At 40.0% G+C, this 17,378-nt stretch overlaps 1 protein-coding gene across 3 annotated transcripts in view; it reads left to right on the top strand.

Moving 5' to 3' along the window:
• TRIM37 (tripartite motif containing 37) overlaps window positions 1–17,378 on the top strand; it is a 53,442-nt gene that overhangs the window by 23,431 nt on the left and 12,633 nt on the right. For all 3 annotated transcript variants that reach the window (XM_075120907.1, XM_048823574.2, XM_048823573.2), the window contains exons 12-20: window positions 837–918; window positions 4,031–4,107; window positions 6,813–6,992; window positions 7,703–7,817; window positions 8,104–8,316; window positions 8,746–8,882; window positions 9,576–9,667; window positions 11,175–11,375; window positions 15,542–15,853. In XM_075120907.1, the coding sequence (XP_074977008.1) occupies window positions 837–918; window positions 4,031–4,107; window positions 6,813–6,992; window positions 7,703–7,817; window positions 8,104–8,316; window positions 8,746–8,882; window positions 9,576–9,667; window positions 11,175–11,375; window positions 15,542–15,853 (1,409 nt within the window). The remainder of the gene's footprint in view (window positions 1–836; window positions 919–4,030; window positions 4,108–6,812; window positions 6,993–7,702; window positions 7,818–8,103; window positions 8,317–8,745; window positions 8,883–9,575; window positions 9,668–11,174; window positions 11,376–15,541; window positions 15,854–17,378) is intronic.

The following is a 17,378-nucleotide window of genomic DNA, read 5'->3' as shown; positions in this document are numbered from 1 at the left end:
GTAGGGTGGGAGGGCAAACTTAAAACAAACGTTCATTGGGGAAAATATAGGGGAAAAAGATGGGAAGCAATAATGGCTGAAAGATATAAGGGTGATAGTGGATCTGTACCATAGGAAGGAAAAATAATCATTCATTTTTGTCCTGCAGATGCAGAGGCATCACATCATGGAGCAGAGAGATAAATTCCTCTCTGTATGGCTCCTGTGTGACTGCGCTAGGGTTCTGGTTATGAGCACTGCATCACCAGAACAACATTGCCAAATGAGTTCAGATAAAAGCACCAAAATAAAGGGGTGGAAACGAATGGGTGGAGGAGATGATTTAAGAGGAAAGATGAAGAGTTAACGATATGTAGCCTGGTTAGTAGATATCTGAGTAGTGGGGAAAGAACAAAAGTCTACATCTCTGCTGCTTATGCTCTTTATATATTTGGAGTGGAATTATTAGTGTGGTATGATATGACAACACTAAGTAGTGGGATGGTATGTAGAGAAAATTGGGAAAAGTATCAGAAGAACTTTGCCAATAATGAGATATATTAGGCAGTGGAATAGCCCCAAGGGATGTTGTGGTAGTCTGGCTGCTTGGAAATTATAAAACTTTTTTTTTTTTAAAGTATAATAGGGAACAATTGGTCGCATGGAATAGATTAGATGAAGTAATGGGTCGTTTCCATCTCTAACTGCTGTGATAGCTTCAAAACATGCTACTGCATTTTATGTGGTGCAACAATGGATAGTTCTAACATGTAAATGGAATGATATTTATTCTGTCGCCTCCCCAGATAGGGTTTTGCTCCATCTCACTGTTGAATATTCATCCCTTCTTTCAACAGCACTTTGCGCCAGCGGGCAGATCCTGTGTACAGTCCACCTCTTCAAGTGTCAGGGCTTTGCTGGCGACTAAAGGTTTATCCAGTGAGTTTGTATACTCTTTTAAAAATATTTTTCCTAACAAAAATTTATCCACGGGTATAAATACACTAGATAGCGAGCTAGCTTAGACCCCAATCGTGCAAACTCTTAAGCACATACGTATCGCTGCTCATGTAGACAGGTAACCTTACTTCAGGCATTTCCTAGTTTTTTAGTATTTGACTGCAAGTTTAATATTCTTTTAAGGTAGTTTTGTGTGTGCATGTGTGATTTCCTAGTTTAAAAAACAAAACAAATTTCATCAAGTGATATCATATAGACACCATATGACTTATCAGTAGATCGCGGTCACTAATGGAGTGAGTGATAATAATAGTAAGTTGCCATTCCCTATGGAAGGCAGTGTGGCCTAGAGCACTGGGACTTAGGAAATCTGGATTCTACTACCAGCTCTGCCACTGGCCTGCTGGGTGACTTTGAGAAGTGACTTCCCTTCTCTGTGTCTCAGTCTCCCCATCTGTAAAATGGGGATTATGATATTGACCTCCTTTTGTAAAACAAATTGAGATCTACTCATGAAAAATACTGTATAAGAACTAGATACTGTTAGACAGGTTTCAGAGTAACAGCCGTGTTAGTCTGTATTCGCAAAAAGAAAAGGAGTACTTGTGGCACCTTAGAGACTAACCAATTTATTTGAGCATGAGCTTTCGTGAGCTACAGCTCACTTCATCGGATGTTATGTGGATTACACTCGAGGGGGATGACACATGCTTGCTGACCGAAGAGGAATGGGGAGACTCAGGAATCTTGGGTTCTATTCCAGGCTCCAAAGGGGAGTGTACTGTAGTGAGCAAAGACTTCTGCCAGTCTCCCCCAAGCTTGTCCCCTTTAACCTTTCCCTGTACCAGTCCTGGCTCTCTCATTCCTTTTGCGTACCCAATCCACTCTCTGTTACTCAGGCTTCTCATCTACGTGCCAGTCTTCTTGCCTAACCAGTTCCAGTTGCCCCCTCTCACTTGTTCATCCAGTCTGTCTCTTCCCAGTGTCTTCATTCTCCATACTTGGACTCCTCTTCCAATCTGTCTCCCATCCACAGCTCCTTCCCGTTGTCTCTTTGCCCAGTGAATCCCAGGTCTCCTGTACCCCGACTTCATGTCAGAGTGTCTCTCCAGCTCTTTTCGCAGTTTCCTTGCCCTGCTTATTTCAGTCTCACCCCACCCCCCCAACTGTTAGTTTCTCTCTTCCCTCCTCATCCTTCCAGTCTCACCAGGCTCCTTGTCCCAGTCTACTGTTTTCCCTGCCCCTCAGTTCATCTCTTGTCTTCTCTGTATTCAAGTCAGGTGCCTTCTGCCTCTGCTCTACCTTGGTCCAGCAGAGGGGTCATTTTAGAGGAGAGGAGACCAGCTCCCTGCTCTCACTTAGAGCCTAGCTCCTCCCTGGCTCAAAGTACCCAGGATCAGCAATTGTAGGGAAAGTGCTTCTGAGTCTCTGTAGCCCTGAGGTGGAGCATGCTCAGTTGCTCTGTGAGGATGGCACATGTGCAGTCTGAGCACTAGGAGCTCTGAGAGGCTCAAGCATGCTTAGTAAAGAAGTCTCTACTGAATGTGTGCAAACCACTTTTTCAAAGGGGCAGATTTTCACAGGAATGGGAAAAGGCGTATCCCTAACACAAGCCATGCCTGCCAAATTTCAAGTCTCTGGTCACGGCATGGATCACTAGAGCTGTTCAAAGAAAAGTCTCCACAATTTAATGTGGGCAAAATGTGTTTTTTCCTTAGCCTCATTCTCAGAAATGACTGAAATTTTCTAGTAAAATTCAGCCTGAGGCAAGTGGAAAACTTCAGTCAAATTGTTAAAGTTATAATAAGCAACAGAAAACAGGGTTTTATAGTGACAAGTATTGTGCAGCCTTAATAGGTGTTGCTACCTGTTGCACCTATAATATATATGTGCTTACTTGTTTGCAGGATTGGGGCCTAAACTAGTTTACTACTTGTTGTACTTATACCCATACATAGTTGGGTCTGTGTGTGCCTGAAACCGTTTTGGGAAGTTGGGAGGAGGGGAGAGTGTTTTGTTTTCTGAGAGGAATTTCTCTTGTACATTGTCTGATATCCATCGCTGAAATAGAAGAAATATCCAGTGTGAATGATGTTTCTTACGAAATCTCATTGAAGTGCAGCATTCAGACCACTGTGGCATTGGCTCTGCATGAATGTTGGAACATGAAGCTCTGAGTCTTGCCTTTCCCCAGTCCTCCTGTTTGGTCAATTCTTTAAGGCAGCTCTGGGTGCTGTTTAAATTGTGCATGGAGTAAAAATGTTCTTATAGTTTACTGATTTGAATACAGCAACAGCTATATCTTAGTCAGGATCAACCCTGTATGTGCCATTGTCAAAAGGTATAAAAATGCTATTTTTAAACAATGGTATGTTATGACACATTGTCAAAACCCAGGAAATTCAAGATAAGACTAACACTTAATCTTTGGCTTACACTGTTGTGAGGGAGAAGGCTTTGCTGATTTTTGTTGTAATCTGAGTGCTGCTTAACATAACTCTTTAATGAATCTTGGTTAGTTAGTTTTCAATATACAGATTAGAAAACACAACTTCATTTTGCTTCAGCCCCCAAAATAAAAGGGTTTTGGAATTCTGCTCTCTAGTATTTCAGATAACTAGATATTTAATATTAAAAGTCCTCATTAAATTTTGATGTGAGAGGAAAAAGGGTTGTAATACTCTCAAGCTTAAAAATCTACCAGTCACTTTTATTGCCCTCCGTATACAACATTTTATATGAAAAATCAATTCTACAGTATGTAGAAGCACTTGCCAAACTATTTCTGTTTACACTTGTTTGAACTACTGAAATGCAAGAAGAAGAATAGGAATTTTAACTTCCAAGTATTCTGTCGTGAGATACAGCCTACCACCCAGATACTACAGTCATATGCACATTTTCTAGATGTGTGTTGATTTCTACCTCCATTCAGGCTATGGTAGCTGTTTTTAGTCAGGACACGGTTTAAGTCCATTTCATGTGTTACTGTTCTGACTGAGGCTGTAGGAAATTGTGTGTTGAGATTCTGAATTTATTTTCTACAATAACAGATGATTTTAATAATTGTACCTCCTAACTTCTTTTTAAGGATGGAAATGGAGTTGTGCGTGGTTACTACTTGTCTGTGTTTCTAGAGCTCTCAGCTGGATTGCCAGAAACATCCAAGTAAGAAAATGTCTATTTACACTTCTTTTATGTCTCTCACCCAAGGAGTTTAAAGAGCTTTATAAAAGTGTATTCAGCCTCATGTCTCTGCTAGGACCTGATCCAAAGCTTACTGAAGCAGATGAAGATTCCTGTTGACTTCACCAGGCTTTGGATCAGGCCCCTCGTCCCATTTTACAAGTAGATAAGATGAGGCGCAAAGGTTAAGTAGGCCTGCAGAAGGACAAACAAGTCAGCAACAGACCTGTCAACAGAACCCAGATCTCAACTTCCAGTCCTTTGCTTGGTCAGCTAGACCACTCTGACTCTAAGGAAAAGAGTTCAGCTGAGAGAGATGCTATAAAATGACCATTGTACAGTCCTTTAGCGCTCTGATAAATCAAAATCATGTTATAACTGCCAATATTCTAATCTTGCCCTTTAAAGTCCACAGTTGCTCCAAAAAATAACATTTTTTACGTGCCTGGCTCCAAAATATGTCTAAATGTCTCAAGACTCTTTAGTTTAATAGGACACTTTCTGCAGCTTTTAACTTCTTCTCAGAACATTTTCTGGTTCTGTTTAAAACTTAGAATGCAACTGCTGACTGGAGGTGTAGAGGCTGTTTTAGCTGCTGGAGGAGCAGGAACTTGTGGGACTGAATCTCTGCTTAAAATTCCTTTTCCTATGAATGACTGACTTGCCAGGCTTAGAAAGCACAATTTGATAGCTGAGTGACATGCTCTGATTGAGGAGAGGAAAGAACTGAAGCTAAGAAATGTGCTGAGCCTGCTATGGAGGGATATGTTAATAGTGATGTTGAAGGGACCGACAACTGCGTGGGGAGCCTTTCAGGTGAGGAAGAGGCGTTCAGGCATAATTTTGGATTTGAGGTCCGCAAGAGTTCTAAGGAGAGGATTCTAGGCCTATTTGGAGAGAAGCTTTTCATAAAATGGCCGAGCATTCATGCTAGCACCAGGAGACTGAAACAAGAGATACTGGCCGATGTTAGCGGACTTTAATAAGCAAAACATAATTCAAGCTTTTAAAAACCTTGTCTTCCACACATCCAGAACAATAAGATGCATTGTGGGGTGGGGCTTGCCTCTTCACATTAAGACCACTTGATAACACTTAGTACTAGAGACACTCCACCATCTGCAGTGCTCTTGCCATTTCACAATTAGCGTTGCATGGGATGGCGGAGAACCTGCATGTCTTTTTGTATATATGTATTTCATTGGCACCATATCATTTGAATGTGCCTTCCCCTTTCAACACTGTTGCAGAGGCAGTCTGAGGTTATGGCTACACTACAAGCATTACAATGACACCGCTGCTCTGTAGTCACTTACTACAGTGACAGAAGGGGTTTTTCCATCACTGCAGTTAATCTACCCCCTCAAGAGGCACTAGCTATGTTCACTGAAGTATTCTTCTGTCACCTAACGGTGTCTGTACTAGGACTTAGGTTGGTTTAACTGAATTTGTACAACCCTGAGTGACATAACTAGGTCGACCCAAGGTTGAGGGGCAGATCAGGCCTAAGTGGTGTGTTTTACTATTGTGTTGTCATGGCACCTGTGCAGCTAGGCTGAGAAGGCTGCATCTTACTTTCTATGGGTGCCCTTAATACAATATCCACCTTACTAAAGAGCATTTTCTAAGAATTGTGAAAGTAATGATGGTAATTTTCTAATGCTCAGGTGCAACTGCTTTCTGCCATTTTCACATACTTGCAAAGGATAGGAAGAACTGGATAGAAATGTATTTTGTGCACATATAGTCCCAAAATCGCTTTCAACCATTATAAAGTGTATTCAACAGACCCCAAAATAATCTTAAATGAAAGTTTAAAGGACACAGTGAATTTGAAAATCATATTTCAAACTTGAAGCTACATATAATTGAAAGAAGTTAAGGAGAGAAAATATATATTTTCCTCTTTTCAGTTTGATTATGCATTTGACAGTATTTTCTGTAGTCGGTTTGACTGTTTCCTCTGTGCACATGCGGATAGGAGAATTCTCTTTTGTTCCTGTCTGAAAGACAGGAAAATGATTGTAAAACCTTAAAAATCGACACAGGGATTTAAGAGCTGGCAGGGAATCCTGGAGCTACTTTTTTTTTTTAATTGATTAGATTTCAAATTGTCCCTTTTTAATTCACTTGTTCAATTCTATTTGAGAAGTCCGTCTTCATCTTACAGCCCAGCTACTGTCAATCATATTGCACTTATTTCTCATGTAGAATAGACTGGCAAATGCACAGAGCTTTGACTTCAGATTTTATCAGCCCTGACACAGTTAGCCCTTGGCACCAGCAGCCTAGAGTGATAGCTGTGAAGCTGTAATGCAGAATCATTAGGGCCTAGCATTGAGAGAAATCCTGATCTGTGTCATTAAACTGTTTTAGTTTATAAATACACAGTAGTCCTTCAGCCTGTCCTAAAATGTAGTATTTTTTGCCTGTAAGCTCAGCCTTATACCTTTACCTCTTAAAATTTGTATATTACCCAAAAACCATCAACATGCTGTTCACTTTCCACTCTAGATTCTTTTCTTGCTGAATCACCTTCTTAATTGGAAATCCTATTTCTTTTTAAAATGTGATGCTCGTAGTAACTTAACTTGACCTGAAACAAACATACCATATGCATTTTTCTTACACTGAAATCTGGTGATGTTTGTTACTGTTCCAACTAATTTCATTTTGTCCATGTTTAGATATGAGTACCGTGTGGAGATGGTTCACCAGTCCACCAATGATCCTGCTAAAAATATAATTAGAGAGTTTGCCTCTGACTTTGAAGTTGGAGAATGCTGGGGTTATAACAGATTCTTTCGATTGGACTTGCTTGCCAATGAAGGGTATTTGAACAGACAAAATGACACTGTAATTCTTAGGTAAGAGAGATAATTGGTTGCATATTCAAACCTGTTTTCTGTGGCTTTTTTAATAAAAGTACTACAGTTATTACCAAAGTAGGAAATAATTAAAATAATTAGATTAATTTAAAAAATATTATGGAATGCTTTGTCATAAAAGGAAAGGATTTTTAGTTCTCATGAGCTTTAAAGGAGAGTGTGTGTTTAGGAGAGGAAGTGGGAAAGGTTTAAGTGCATAAATTCCTTTGAGATGAAGCAGTCATCTGCAAAAACTACACTTGACGCTAATATGCCTGTACTGGGCATGCATAGATAGAGAATTAAAAATTATTTCAGGAAAATTCTGCATGTGTTTTCAAAGGGGATTAATAATGCATTCCATCCCCCTTTGGGTATTGTCATTGAGATTAGTGGAACTTTGAGAGAGGGGGGTGTGGAAGGGTGTTTATAATGGAATTGAAGCTAACTTTGTTAGTGGAAATTGCAGCATTATGGCTAAATATAGATATCCTACACTTCTACTTCAAGTTGGGTTTTTAAAATATCACTTGTGGTTTGTCCATTCTGGTATTTCAGAATTCTGTATTAAAGTATATCTGGAAAAGTGTACAGGAATTAATTTCCCATCAGGCTTAAGCTTAATTTTATCACCTGGTTTTAAGCATTGCATTATTTTAGGTGGGATGTCTCAAGCATTTACAAAATTTCATTTTTGTGGCATTCTCAAGGTTCCAGGTGCGTTCACCTACCTTCTTCCAAAAGTGTCGGGACCAACACTGGTACATTACTCAGTTGGAAGCTGCTCAGACAAGCTACATCCAACAAATAAACAACCTTAAAGAGGTAAGTGTGAGGTTGGATGTGTATTTTAATGCCAAATTCAAACGTGGATTTAAATCTTTGATTATAGTGGCCACTGACCAGTAAGTTTGTTTCACTGTCAGGTTTATTTGGATATAGGTTGCTATTTTTAGAGCACTGATGGCGCTGGATTTTGTTTCCAGTTAGTTTCAATGTCTTTCATGTTAATCTGTTTAAATGTGTGAAATGCTGTTGCTTCTTGTAATTTGTTTTTAACAAATTTTCTTTGGCATATACTTATGTGTCTATTTTTTAAAATGTATTTAAGAGACTTGCAATTGAGCTTTCCCGTACCCAAAAATCACGAGGCATGTCACCTCCAGACACTCATCTTAGCCCCCAGAATGATGATGGTCCAGAAACAAGACCAAAGAAATCTGGACCGAGTCCTGAGGCACTACTTGAGAGTGTCACCACTCCAGCATTAGCAAGAGATGCCAAGGATGAAGAAGAGGAGAAAATCCAGCATGAAGATTTCAATGTAGGAATTCTCTTCTGTTCCATTTTCAGTTTTTATTTCTATCCATTGTACTGTTACAGGAAAATTATAGAAGTATGTGTGTTGTGTTAGATGAACTAGTCTCCACAAGTTCAGAACTAGTGGATAATGAGGTGTAAGGATAGAGACTTTTAGGGACCAGCAAAAAATTATTTAAGGAGAGAGAGATTCCAAAGGCATGACCATCTGGTAAGCAAATCAGAGAATCTAGCTACCTAAAATGGTACTGTCAGGCAGGCATTTTATCTACTTGTATTGCACTTTCAGACCCTCCCCAGCTCCTGGGTGATATTACTGACCTCTGGTTTTGCTTTCTCAGTTTAGAATGTACTGTAGATAAAAATATAAAAAACCCAAATGCTTTAGATAAAATTTCTGCAGCACAGAAGTTTTCATGTTTTGTTGCTCCAGTATGAGCTCTCGGATGGTGATCTGGATGTAGACTTTGCTGGAGAAGATGAGGTAAACCACCTAGATGGCAGCAGCTCCTCTGCTAGTTCAACAGCTACTAGTAACACTGAAGAGAATGATATTGATGAAGAGACTATGTGAGTGACTGCAAAAACTTACCCAAAATTGTTGTCCTCTTGGCCTAATGTCAGTTCCCATCAGAATAGAATTAACTTACTTTGTATATCACAGTGTCTTTGATTGATGTGTGACAGATTAGAGGCCAAAAGCTGGCCCGGAAATTACACATGTAGTAATGTGGTAGAAATGCAAGATGCCAGGTCTGCAAGCAATTTTTTACTGGTTTATTTATTGATTTATTTCCAGTATGTTGGCTTATTCAGTTTAACATGTTGTCCTTGACCAGCAATGCCATGTAAGGCTCTTTTCAAGAGATTAGTTAGCTCTGATCCTACAATAATTTACCACTGTGATACCCTACACAAATACAAGTGCTGTTTAGAAGTGGAACACTTGGACTTTAGGCTATTTAAATACTGAAGAGTTGAAGGACACTGTTAGATCTGCATATTTAACATACTATTAAAGATACATATTCTTCTAATGAATATGGAAGACTTGCAGAATCAGGTTCTAAAATTCCACCTCTTAGAAGTCTTCAAATCTGACATGTTTCCGGTTTCAGAGTCAAGTGATGATGCATTTTGACTTGTTAATTCATGCAGTTTGGAAGCTACAAAATTGTAGTGGGATGTTTCGTTTTTCTATTGAGTTGGCAAACATTGCAATGCCTAATTGGAGCTGATGGTCTGATTTTTCTTCGCACCAAGGTCTGGAGAAAATGATGTGGAATATAATAGTAATATGGAGCTAGAAGAAGGAGATCTTCAGGATGATGCTGCTGCTGCTGGTGGAGCATCAGGTACAGAAAGAAACATTCACAATCTAACTAACAGTAATTTGTCAGGTTTCCTCCCCTGTTCTTTTCAGTGCCACATCAGAGGCAATATTGAGCCGCATATTCTAGAGGCTTTTCTATTTTTGAAAATGCTGCGTCATATGCTGTACACTAATTATTGCAGTAGAGTGCCAGCTTCCAACTGGTTAGAGAAAAAGTGGAGGGGCCTTCTACTGAACATCCTTAAGGAAAAATGTCAGTTTGAAGTTTCTCTGGGAGCCTGGATTTTAAGATGTTTCCATTCAAGTCAAAAGTAGACCAGCAAATGTCTTTGCTTCTACTCTACTGCTGTCACCATGGTTTCTGACCGCTTGACACATTCCTTTAGATTTTGCTACACTGTTGTTAGCTACGTTTTAATTAAGTGAGGGGCGTGAAATGTATGAATCTTTAAATGTGGAGCCGGAATTAAATTAAAATAATTAAATGGTACTCCGTAAGATCACTTGCAGCATAAAGGTGACTGCAATTCAAAATCTAACAACATGTTTTTTCCAGGATTTTTAAAATGACTGAATCTACATTTAAATGCACTCACGATGCCAGTGCCCACAGATCACACCGCAATACGGCAGCATAGGTCTGTTGGCAGTCTTTAAGGAATGCTGATCTTCATATCCTTGCTCTCTCTTTTTTCCCTTTCAGTATAAACCTGTTGTGCCTTAGATCCAGTCTCTGTCATAACACAGGCAAATTATGCCTCTCTTCAAAACATTTCTTGTCAGGCATTTGAGGAGCCTGACTAATTTATTTAAGTATGGCATTAATCGGTTAAGAACAGGAGTGGAAATGGGGGTGTAATGTCTTTAGAATACAGTGTTATCTAAGGTTCTCTTCACCTGTCATTTTAGTGGTATTTGTAAATCTTGATGCAAAGAATGTGTGTAATCCATTCACTTTAAAAGGAGCCTCTCACTTTCAATTGCTTATAGTGCTTTTTCACTCTGAGCACCGATAATGCTGTTTTTGGTCACCTGCTTTGGAAGGAAGCCTACTGGGCTGTCTAGTCTAATCTCCCAGATTGGACTCCAGACACAGTGACTGGGTCTCAGATCTCTTATGGGATTGCTAAACACTATGTAATAAGAACATTTCATAGTTCAAAGTAAGGCTCAATTGAAGATCTCCCTAGATCAGATAAAGAAACTCCTCATTTTTATGTTAGTGGGGTTTTGTTTTGTTTTTAAATCTGTAGGAACAGTTAATGTTCTTTGTATATGATGAAGTCAAATTCTGTTGATTTTTCCATTTTTCGGCTGTTAGTTTATCAGTGTACTTTGTTTTTCTTCAGTGCTTTTAGAATCCGTACTTCCTTGTAACAAGATTGCTTTTCCTGAGATTTTTTGGAGTGCTTTTTCCATCCTTGAACTGTATCAAGGATTTTCAGCTGCTCTGTTGTGAAATACAGAACCCTAGTACATGCAGACATAATGGTGTATATTTACTTTTCCCATGATGCTCTCTCTTTCAGGTAGTAGCCATGGCTATGCCAATACAAGTGGCAGATCTTCAAGGCGGGGAGGAAGTACTTTAGGCTCAGCAGCCAGCAGCAGTTTACTAGACATAGATCCCTTAATTTTAATCCATTTATTGGACCTAAAAGACAGGAATGGGATGGAAAATCTGTGGGGTCTACAGCCACGCCCTCCTGCCTCACTTCTGCAGAACAGAGGTAAATGGTGCATTTAAATACAATTCTTCCATATGTTCCCTTGACAAGAAGTTAGATGCACATCAAATCTAAGTAATTTGTTAGAGATTTATGTAAGAACATAAGAACGACCATCCTGGCTCAGAAAAATGGTCCATCTAGCCCAGTATCGTGTCTTCTGACATTGGCCAGTGCCAGCTACTTCAGAGGGAATGAACAGGTAATCATCCCCTGTTGCCCATTCCCAACTTCTAGCAAACTGAGGCTTGAGACACTTCAGACTATCATTTTGCATCCCTGCCCATCCTGGCTAATAGCCATTGATGGACCTATCCTCCATGAATTTATCTAGTTCTTTTTTGAACAATGACAGGTTTCAGAGGAACAGCCGTGTTAGTCTGTATTCGCAAAAAGAAAAGGAGTACTTGTGGCACCTTAGAGACTAACCAATTTATTTGAGCATGAGCTTTCGTGAGCTACAGCTCACTTCATCAGATGTTTACCGTGGAAACTGCAGCAGACTAACCAATTTATTTGAGCATGAGCTTTCGTGAGCTACAGCTCACTTCATCAGATGTTTACCGTGGAAACTGCAGCAGACTTTATCTGCTGCAGTTTCCACGGTAAACATCTGATGAAGTGAGCTGTAGCTCACGAAAGCTCATGCTCAAATAAATTGGTTAGTCTCTAAGGTGCCACAAGTACTCCTTTTCTTTTTTTGAACAATGTTATAATCTTGGCCTTCACAACATCCTGTGGCAAAGAGTTCCACACACTGACTATGTGTTGTGTGAAGAAATACTTCTTTTTGTTTGTTTTAAATCTGCTGCCTATTAATTTCATTTGGTGACCCTTAGCTCTTGTGTTATGAGAAGGAGTAAATAGCACTTCCTTATTTACGTTCTCCACATTGGTCATGATTTTATAGACCTCTATCATATTCCCCCTTAGTAGTTTCTTTTCCAAGCTAAAAAGTCCCAGTCTTATTAATCTGTACCTTTTCCAATTCCAATATATCTTCTTTGAGATGGGGCAACCAGATCTGCATGCAGTATTCAAGATGTGAGCGTACCATGGATTTATACAGAGTCAACGTGATATTTTCTGTCTTCTTATCTATCCCTTTCCTAGTGATTCTCAACATTGTTAGCTTTTTTGACAGCCACTGCTCATTGTGTGGATGTTTTCACAGAACTATCCACAATGACTCAGAGAGTTTCCATTAGCTTTGTCTGCATTTCCCATCATGAAGAGGGAATGGGGAAAGGCCACTGGATTCTGTCATTAGCTCTTGATGTATTTTCATAATTTCATAGTAGTCACTGTGTGCACCAAACCACAAAGTACTCTTTGGTTTAATAGCTGCTTTCAGACTTAGAACTGCAGATGAGTATTGAGTCAAAAAAATGTATGTGTGGGGGCAGGGACAGTGTCTGTTTAAAGATAACTCTGGCGGGGGCGGTGCCTGAAGAGTAGTTCCAACTCCATGCACATCTTGTGTAGCTATCTTGGTATCTATGAAGAGAGTAATACCTTATCCTTATTTAGTACTCTGCTGTAGTAGATAAGTGCCAGATAAATAATGGATTTCCATCTGGAAAGGATTATGGTGCTATAGACATAAACAGAACAAAATACGATATACACAGAGTACGGAATGGCTATTTCATCTTTTAAACTTTTAGCTGTTGGCTGAAAGTGGAGCGATTGGAAGGATTACATAAGTTAGTGGGGAAGCTATTTCAGACATTTGAGGAGGCATGGAAGAAAGCACTCGAGAAAGCAGGCACAGGACACAAGTGGCAAGATCAGGTGGATTGTAAAGCAAGGAAGGAAGTGTAAGAGAAGTTGAGGGCAGTGATCATGATGGAAGGCTTGAAAAGTGAGAAGGCACTTGAAAAATAGTAGAGGCTGATGCAGAAACTCATGGAGGAAAAAACATGTACAGAATGTCAGAAAGGAAGAAAATAGTGGACAGTTTTTGTGCTGATACTTATTAAATAACTTGGTTAGTATTTTGCATAAAATGTATTTGAGTTATAGTGTTAGGCTGATGTGCCCTAACCTTAATTTTGTGTGAACCAAAGGAAAGATAGATAGCAAGCTGTAAATGTAATTCTATCACAACTAATTATTGTTGAAGGTCAGATGTTCCTCTCCTTTTTTAGTGAAGAATCAGTAAATGAATCAAACCTCATAAATAGATTTAGCAGAGTTAACATTTGTTTGGGGCTAATTGGCCCACAGCTAGAATATCTTATTTCAGGTCACTTTGAAACGACCATTTGTTGGCTTAATAGAGCAGAAGAGAAATATATAGTCCATCTGGTACAGATATATGCTCTTTCTCTTAACATGATGATGGCATTTGCACTGTTCAATCTAAAGATAGGAAGTGAATGGTCTGAGTTTTGATAACTTTCAAATTTAGTCTTGTAGTAAAATTCATGCAGTGGCAAGCAGGGTTGTTCAGTCAGTTGTTCTTGTGGCAGAAAGTCTCTCTTCTTAGATTAACAAGATTTTCATAATGATGCAGAGCTTGATCTAGCTTCCAGACTGCAAAGGATATAAAGACAGTGTAGGGGTAAATAAGTCCTATGCAGTGTAGTCAGCTTTTAAAAAAACAAAACAAAACCCACTACCCTGAAGATTGGACCAAAGAAGCAGTTTGAAGTGGAGCATGAGCTACAGGTAATGCAAGGTTGCGTACTGTCAAGACTCTGCAGGTGCTGTCTAGACTCTGCCTTGACTGAACTAGAGAGACCAGGTGAAGTTACTGAAGAGATGGGATGAACTTTCACTGTTGGCAGTATGACCCAGACCGAGGCCTCCACAATAGTGTTGTGGTGGGTAGGGTCTCTGCTTCCTTCAGCCACTTACTGCATTTGGTGTGGTCTTTCTGTTTTGCTGAGATCCTTAAATACCTGACTGTGTTCCTGTAGCTTGTACAATCACCATGTTGGAACAAGGCTTCTTTTATTTCCAGGGCTTCCTTAGTTTTGCCTCTGAGGGACTCAGAAGCCATTGGAGTTATAACTCTGAGCCAGTTGAATTTGCAGTGAGATACTTAGAATTCTGAAAGTGTAACATATAGAAGATTTCCAAGTTGATCTAATTCTGGCTAATTAACATAGACTCACGTAGATAGTATCTCTTAGAGCTGACCTGGGGCAGCAAGGGACCTAAGGGACTTCCTTTACTTCAGATTTCTCCTCTGAATTGTCAGTTAATGTGAAATGATTATAAAATTTATTCTTATATCCAAGAAATGCACTTGCCAACAAACTGATGAGCAGGTGAACTCAAACATGTCCAGAGATACGGAAAGGCTCTCCGTCGCCATGACTGGCGCACTAAGGGAAAGCAAAGCACCCAGCATGAAAGAACCTCTGCCCACTGTTCCCATTGAGAGAACTGCTGAGAGCAGATGACCTATGTCACTAGAGCCCAGAGGAAGGGGATGGAGTTTGATTATGTTAGATGAAATAGGATCATTCTGTGTTGGGCACCCATTTCTTTTTCACACATTAGAGTAACTACAGAGGGCACTGTGTACACAACTGGTCTGAAACATCTTTGAGCGTGTCTGCACTATACAAATTGGTGCTAGCAGTCTTTTATGGAGTGGGTGAGGGTCCTGATTCATGTTGTTGCATGTTGTCTTTTTTTGCTGGTGTGAACAGGAAAAAAGGTGCTATTCCCATTTTTTTAGGCAGTCTTGATTAACACTAAAATTGTTCCCTAACGCTGTCCTGTTTTCCATCTGCACTGGCAATAAAAAGTAACATGGATTTCTCCCTGCCCTCAAGGGAAACAGTACTATCACTGATTCTTTGCTCTTATCACATAGGCAGCCTTGTGTCTCTTGCTATGTTAAAGGGATTGTCAGGTCAAATTTGGGACAAATCTAATAAAAATGAAGCATTTAAAAATCTGAAACCAATAGAAATGTTCCAAGATTTTTAAAAGATATTTATGGAAACCGTTTAACAAACATCTTCTTGTAGTATTTGCAACCCAGTCCTTGCAGCAGTTTGCTAGTGCATGGGAGCTTGGATGTGAAACTGACATATCCTCTACAAATCCTTCCAGTCTTAATAATGAAAGAGTTTAAAGAAAAAGAAACTACTGATGGAGGTTACAAACATTTTTAACCTTCGTATTCGTTTAACCTTTCTCTTGTAAAGCATCATCCTACTCTCTAAAAGACCGAGACCAGCGGAGGCACCAGGCAATGTGGCGTGTGCCACCTGACTTAAAGATGCTGAAGCGACTCAAAACTCAAATGGCTGAAGTTCGAAGCAAAATGTCTGATGTAAAAAACCAGCTGTCAGAAGTAAGAAGCAGCAATGCTGGCTCTTGTGAGGGGCAACCCAGCTTCCTCCCTGGTGATCAGGGGCCTTTGGCTGCCTGTGGAACAGAAAGCTGCAGCAAGTTACAAGAAATAGGAATGGAGTTGCTGACAAAATCATCAATTACAAGCTGTTACATAAAGAGTTGTAAGTGTGGGATGCGGGAGGGGAAGGGTTAAAGCTGTCACTGTATCTAGGTGTCTGGGAATAGATATATTCAGCCTTTTTATAGTTTAAACTTTATAGCTGAATTTGTTTATAGTAAATATCTTTTGAGAGGCAGAAACATGAAACTCATAGGGATCTGGGGCAAAAATTGGGGATTGGTCCTGCTTTGAGCAGGGGGTTGGACTAGATGATCTCCTGAGGTCCCTTCCAACCCTGATATTCTATGATTCTATGTTTGATAGAAATTAAATGGCTTCTCTAGAAACTGGTTCTAACGTTTTCAGCAAGGGCATTGTAGTTATTAATAATATTCCAGAATGTGATGAGAATCTTTGAAGCCCACTGCAGATGTTATTTACCTAATTTCACGTTGACCTTATGGACAGGTAGCATGAAGTTTAATCTTCTGTAAAGACAATTTTTGGTGGCAAAGGTTACCTGCAGACTATATGCGGATCACCTCTACACTTTGTCAATTTTGTTACTAAAATGTGACTGACCTTGCAAAAATCCAAGAAATCTCATAGAGCTCCAGAGAGTGAGTAATTTGTTCTCATAGCATGAGAATCTTTTTCTTCGCGTGTCGGTGTGAATCCCACAGTAGGTGCTTGTGTGTGAGATCAGAGTCTTTTGAATAGCAGCGTCACACACGTGTCCCCTGTGCCTCTTTATGCTCCCATACGAAAGTCCTAAAGGCCATGGCAGCCGCATCTCTCCCTCAGTCCCCCCTTATTGCTCATGGCAGCAAGATGGAACCTAACAAGTGTCTGACCTGGTAGTTCTTAGCTCCGGCTAAATTTCTCAAAATTCTTCACAAATCTTCAGAACTCTTCTGATCTACTATTATACAACCTCTGTGAACACCTTTGACCCATCTAGATTGAATACTGATTGCCAGACACTTCTGTATGCTCCCTTAGTGTACAGGGATTCTCAACATGGTGGATTTGAAACTTGTGGGCTTCAAGCTTGCACATTCTGTGATGGACTAATTACTTCGAAAGATGGACATAGCAGGTGCCTCTTCTGTTTAGGAGAGTCATATATACTAAGTAGATGTTTGGTGTGCATATCTTTGATCACAAGAATGTGTAAGTCACATGGCCTGCAGTTGAAGCTTCATCTCCTGGAGCAATCTATGAAGGCCTTTTCAGATCCTTTTCAGTCCTGACAGTGGACAAAACAGACTTCATCAAGCAGCTGTCTAGCAGACAAACAACTCCAAAGACCAGTGCGGAGAAGATGGCAGTGCAAGAAAAGACCTGGCATCAGCACCAGTGCCCCCAGCTCTGAAGCAGACTCCAGCTATGTTGCAGATGTTGGCACTAAAGCACACACTGCGATACTGAAGTCTGGTACTGAAGAGGAGCCATTTTAAACCGGAGCAGACACTCCACACACTGCTCAGAGCCTTCCTACAAGAATAGACCATGTAAAGTTTCTGGAGACAAATCCACAAAGCCTTGCATGGGTCTGAGGGCTGATGTTGAGGAGCAGCCTGTGG

This window comes from Caretta caretta, chromosome 17, assembly GCF_965140235.1.
Source record: "Caretta caretta isolate rCarCar2 chromosome 17, rCarCar1.hap1, whole genome shotgun sequence".
In the NCBI taxonomy this organism is placed as follows: Eukaryota; Metazoa; Chordata; order Testudines; family Cheloniidae; genus Caretta; species Caretta caretta.
The sequence above is the reverse complement of the archived record's forward strand: the minus strand, read 5'-3'. Positions and strand labels throughout refer to the sequence as shown.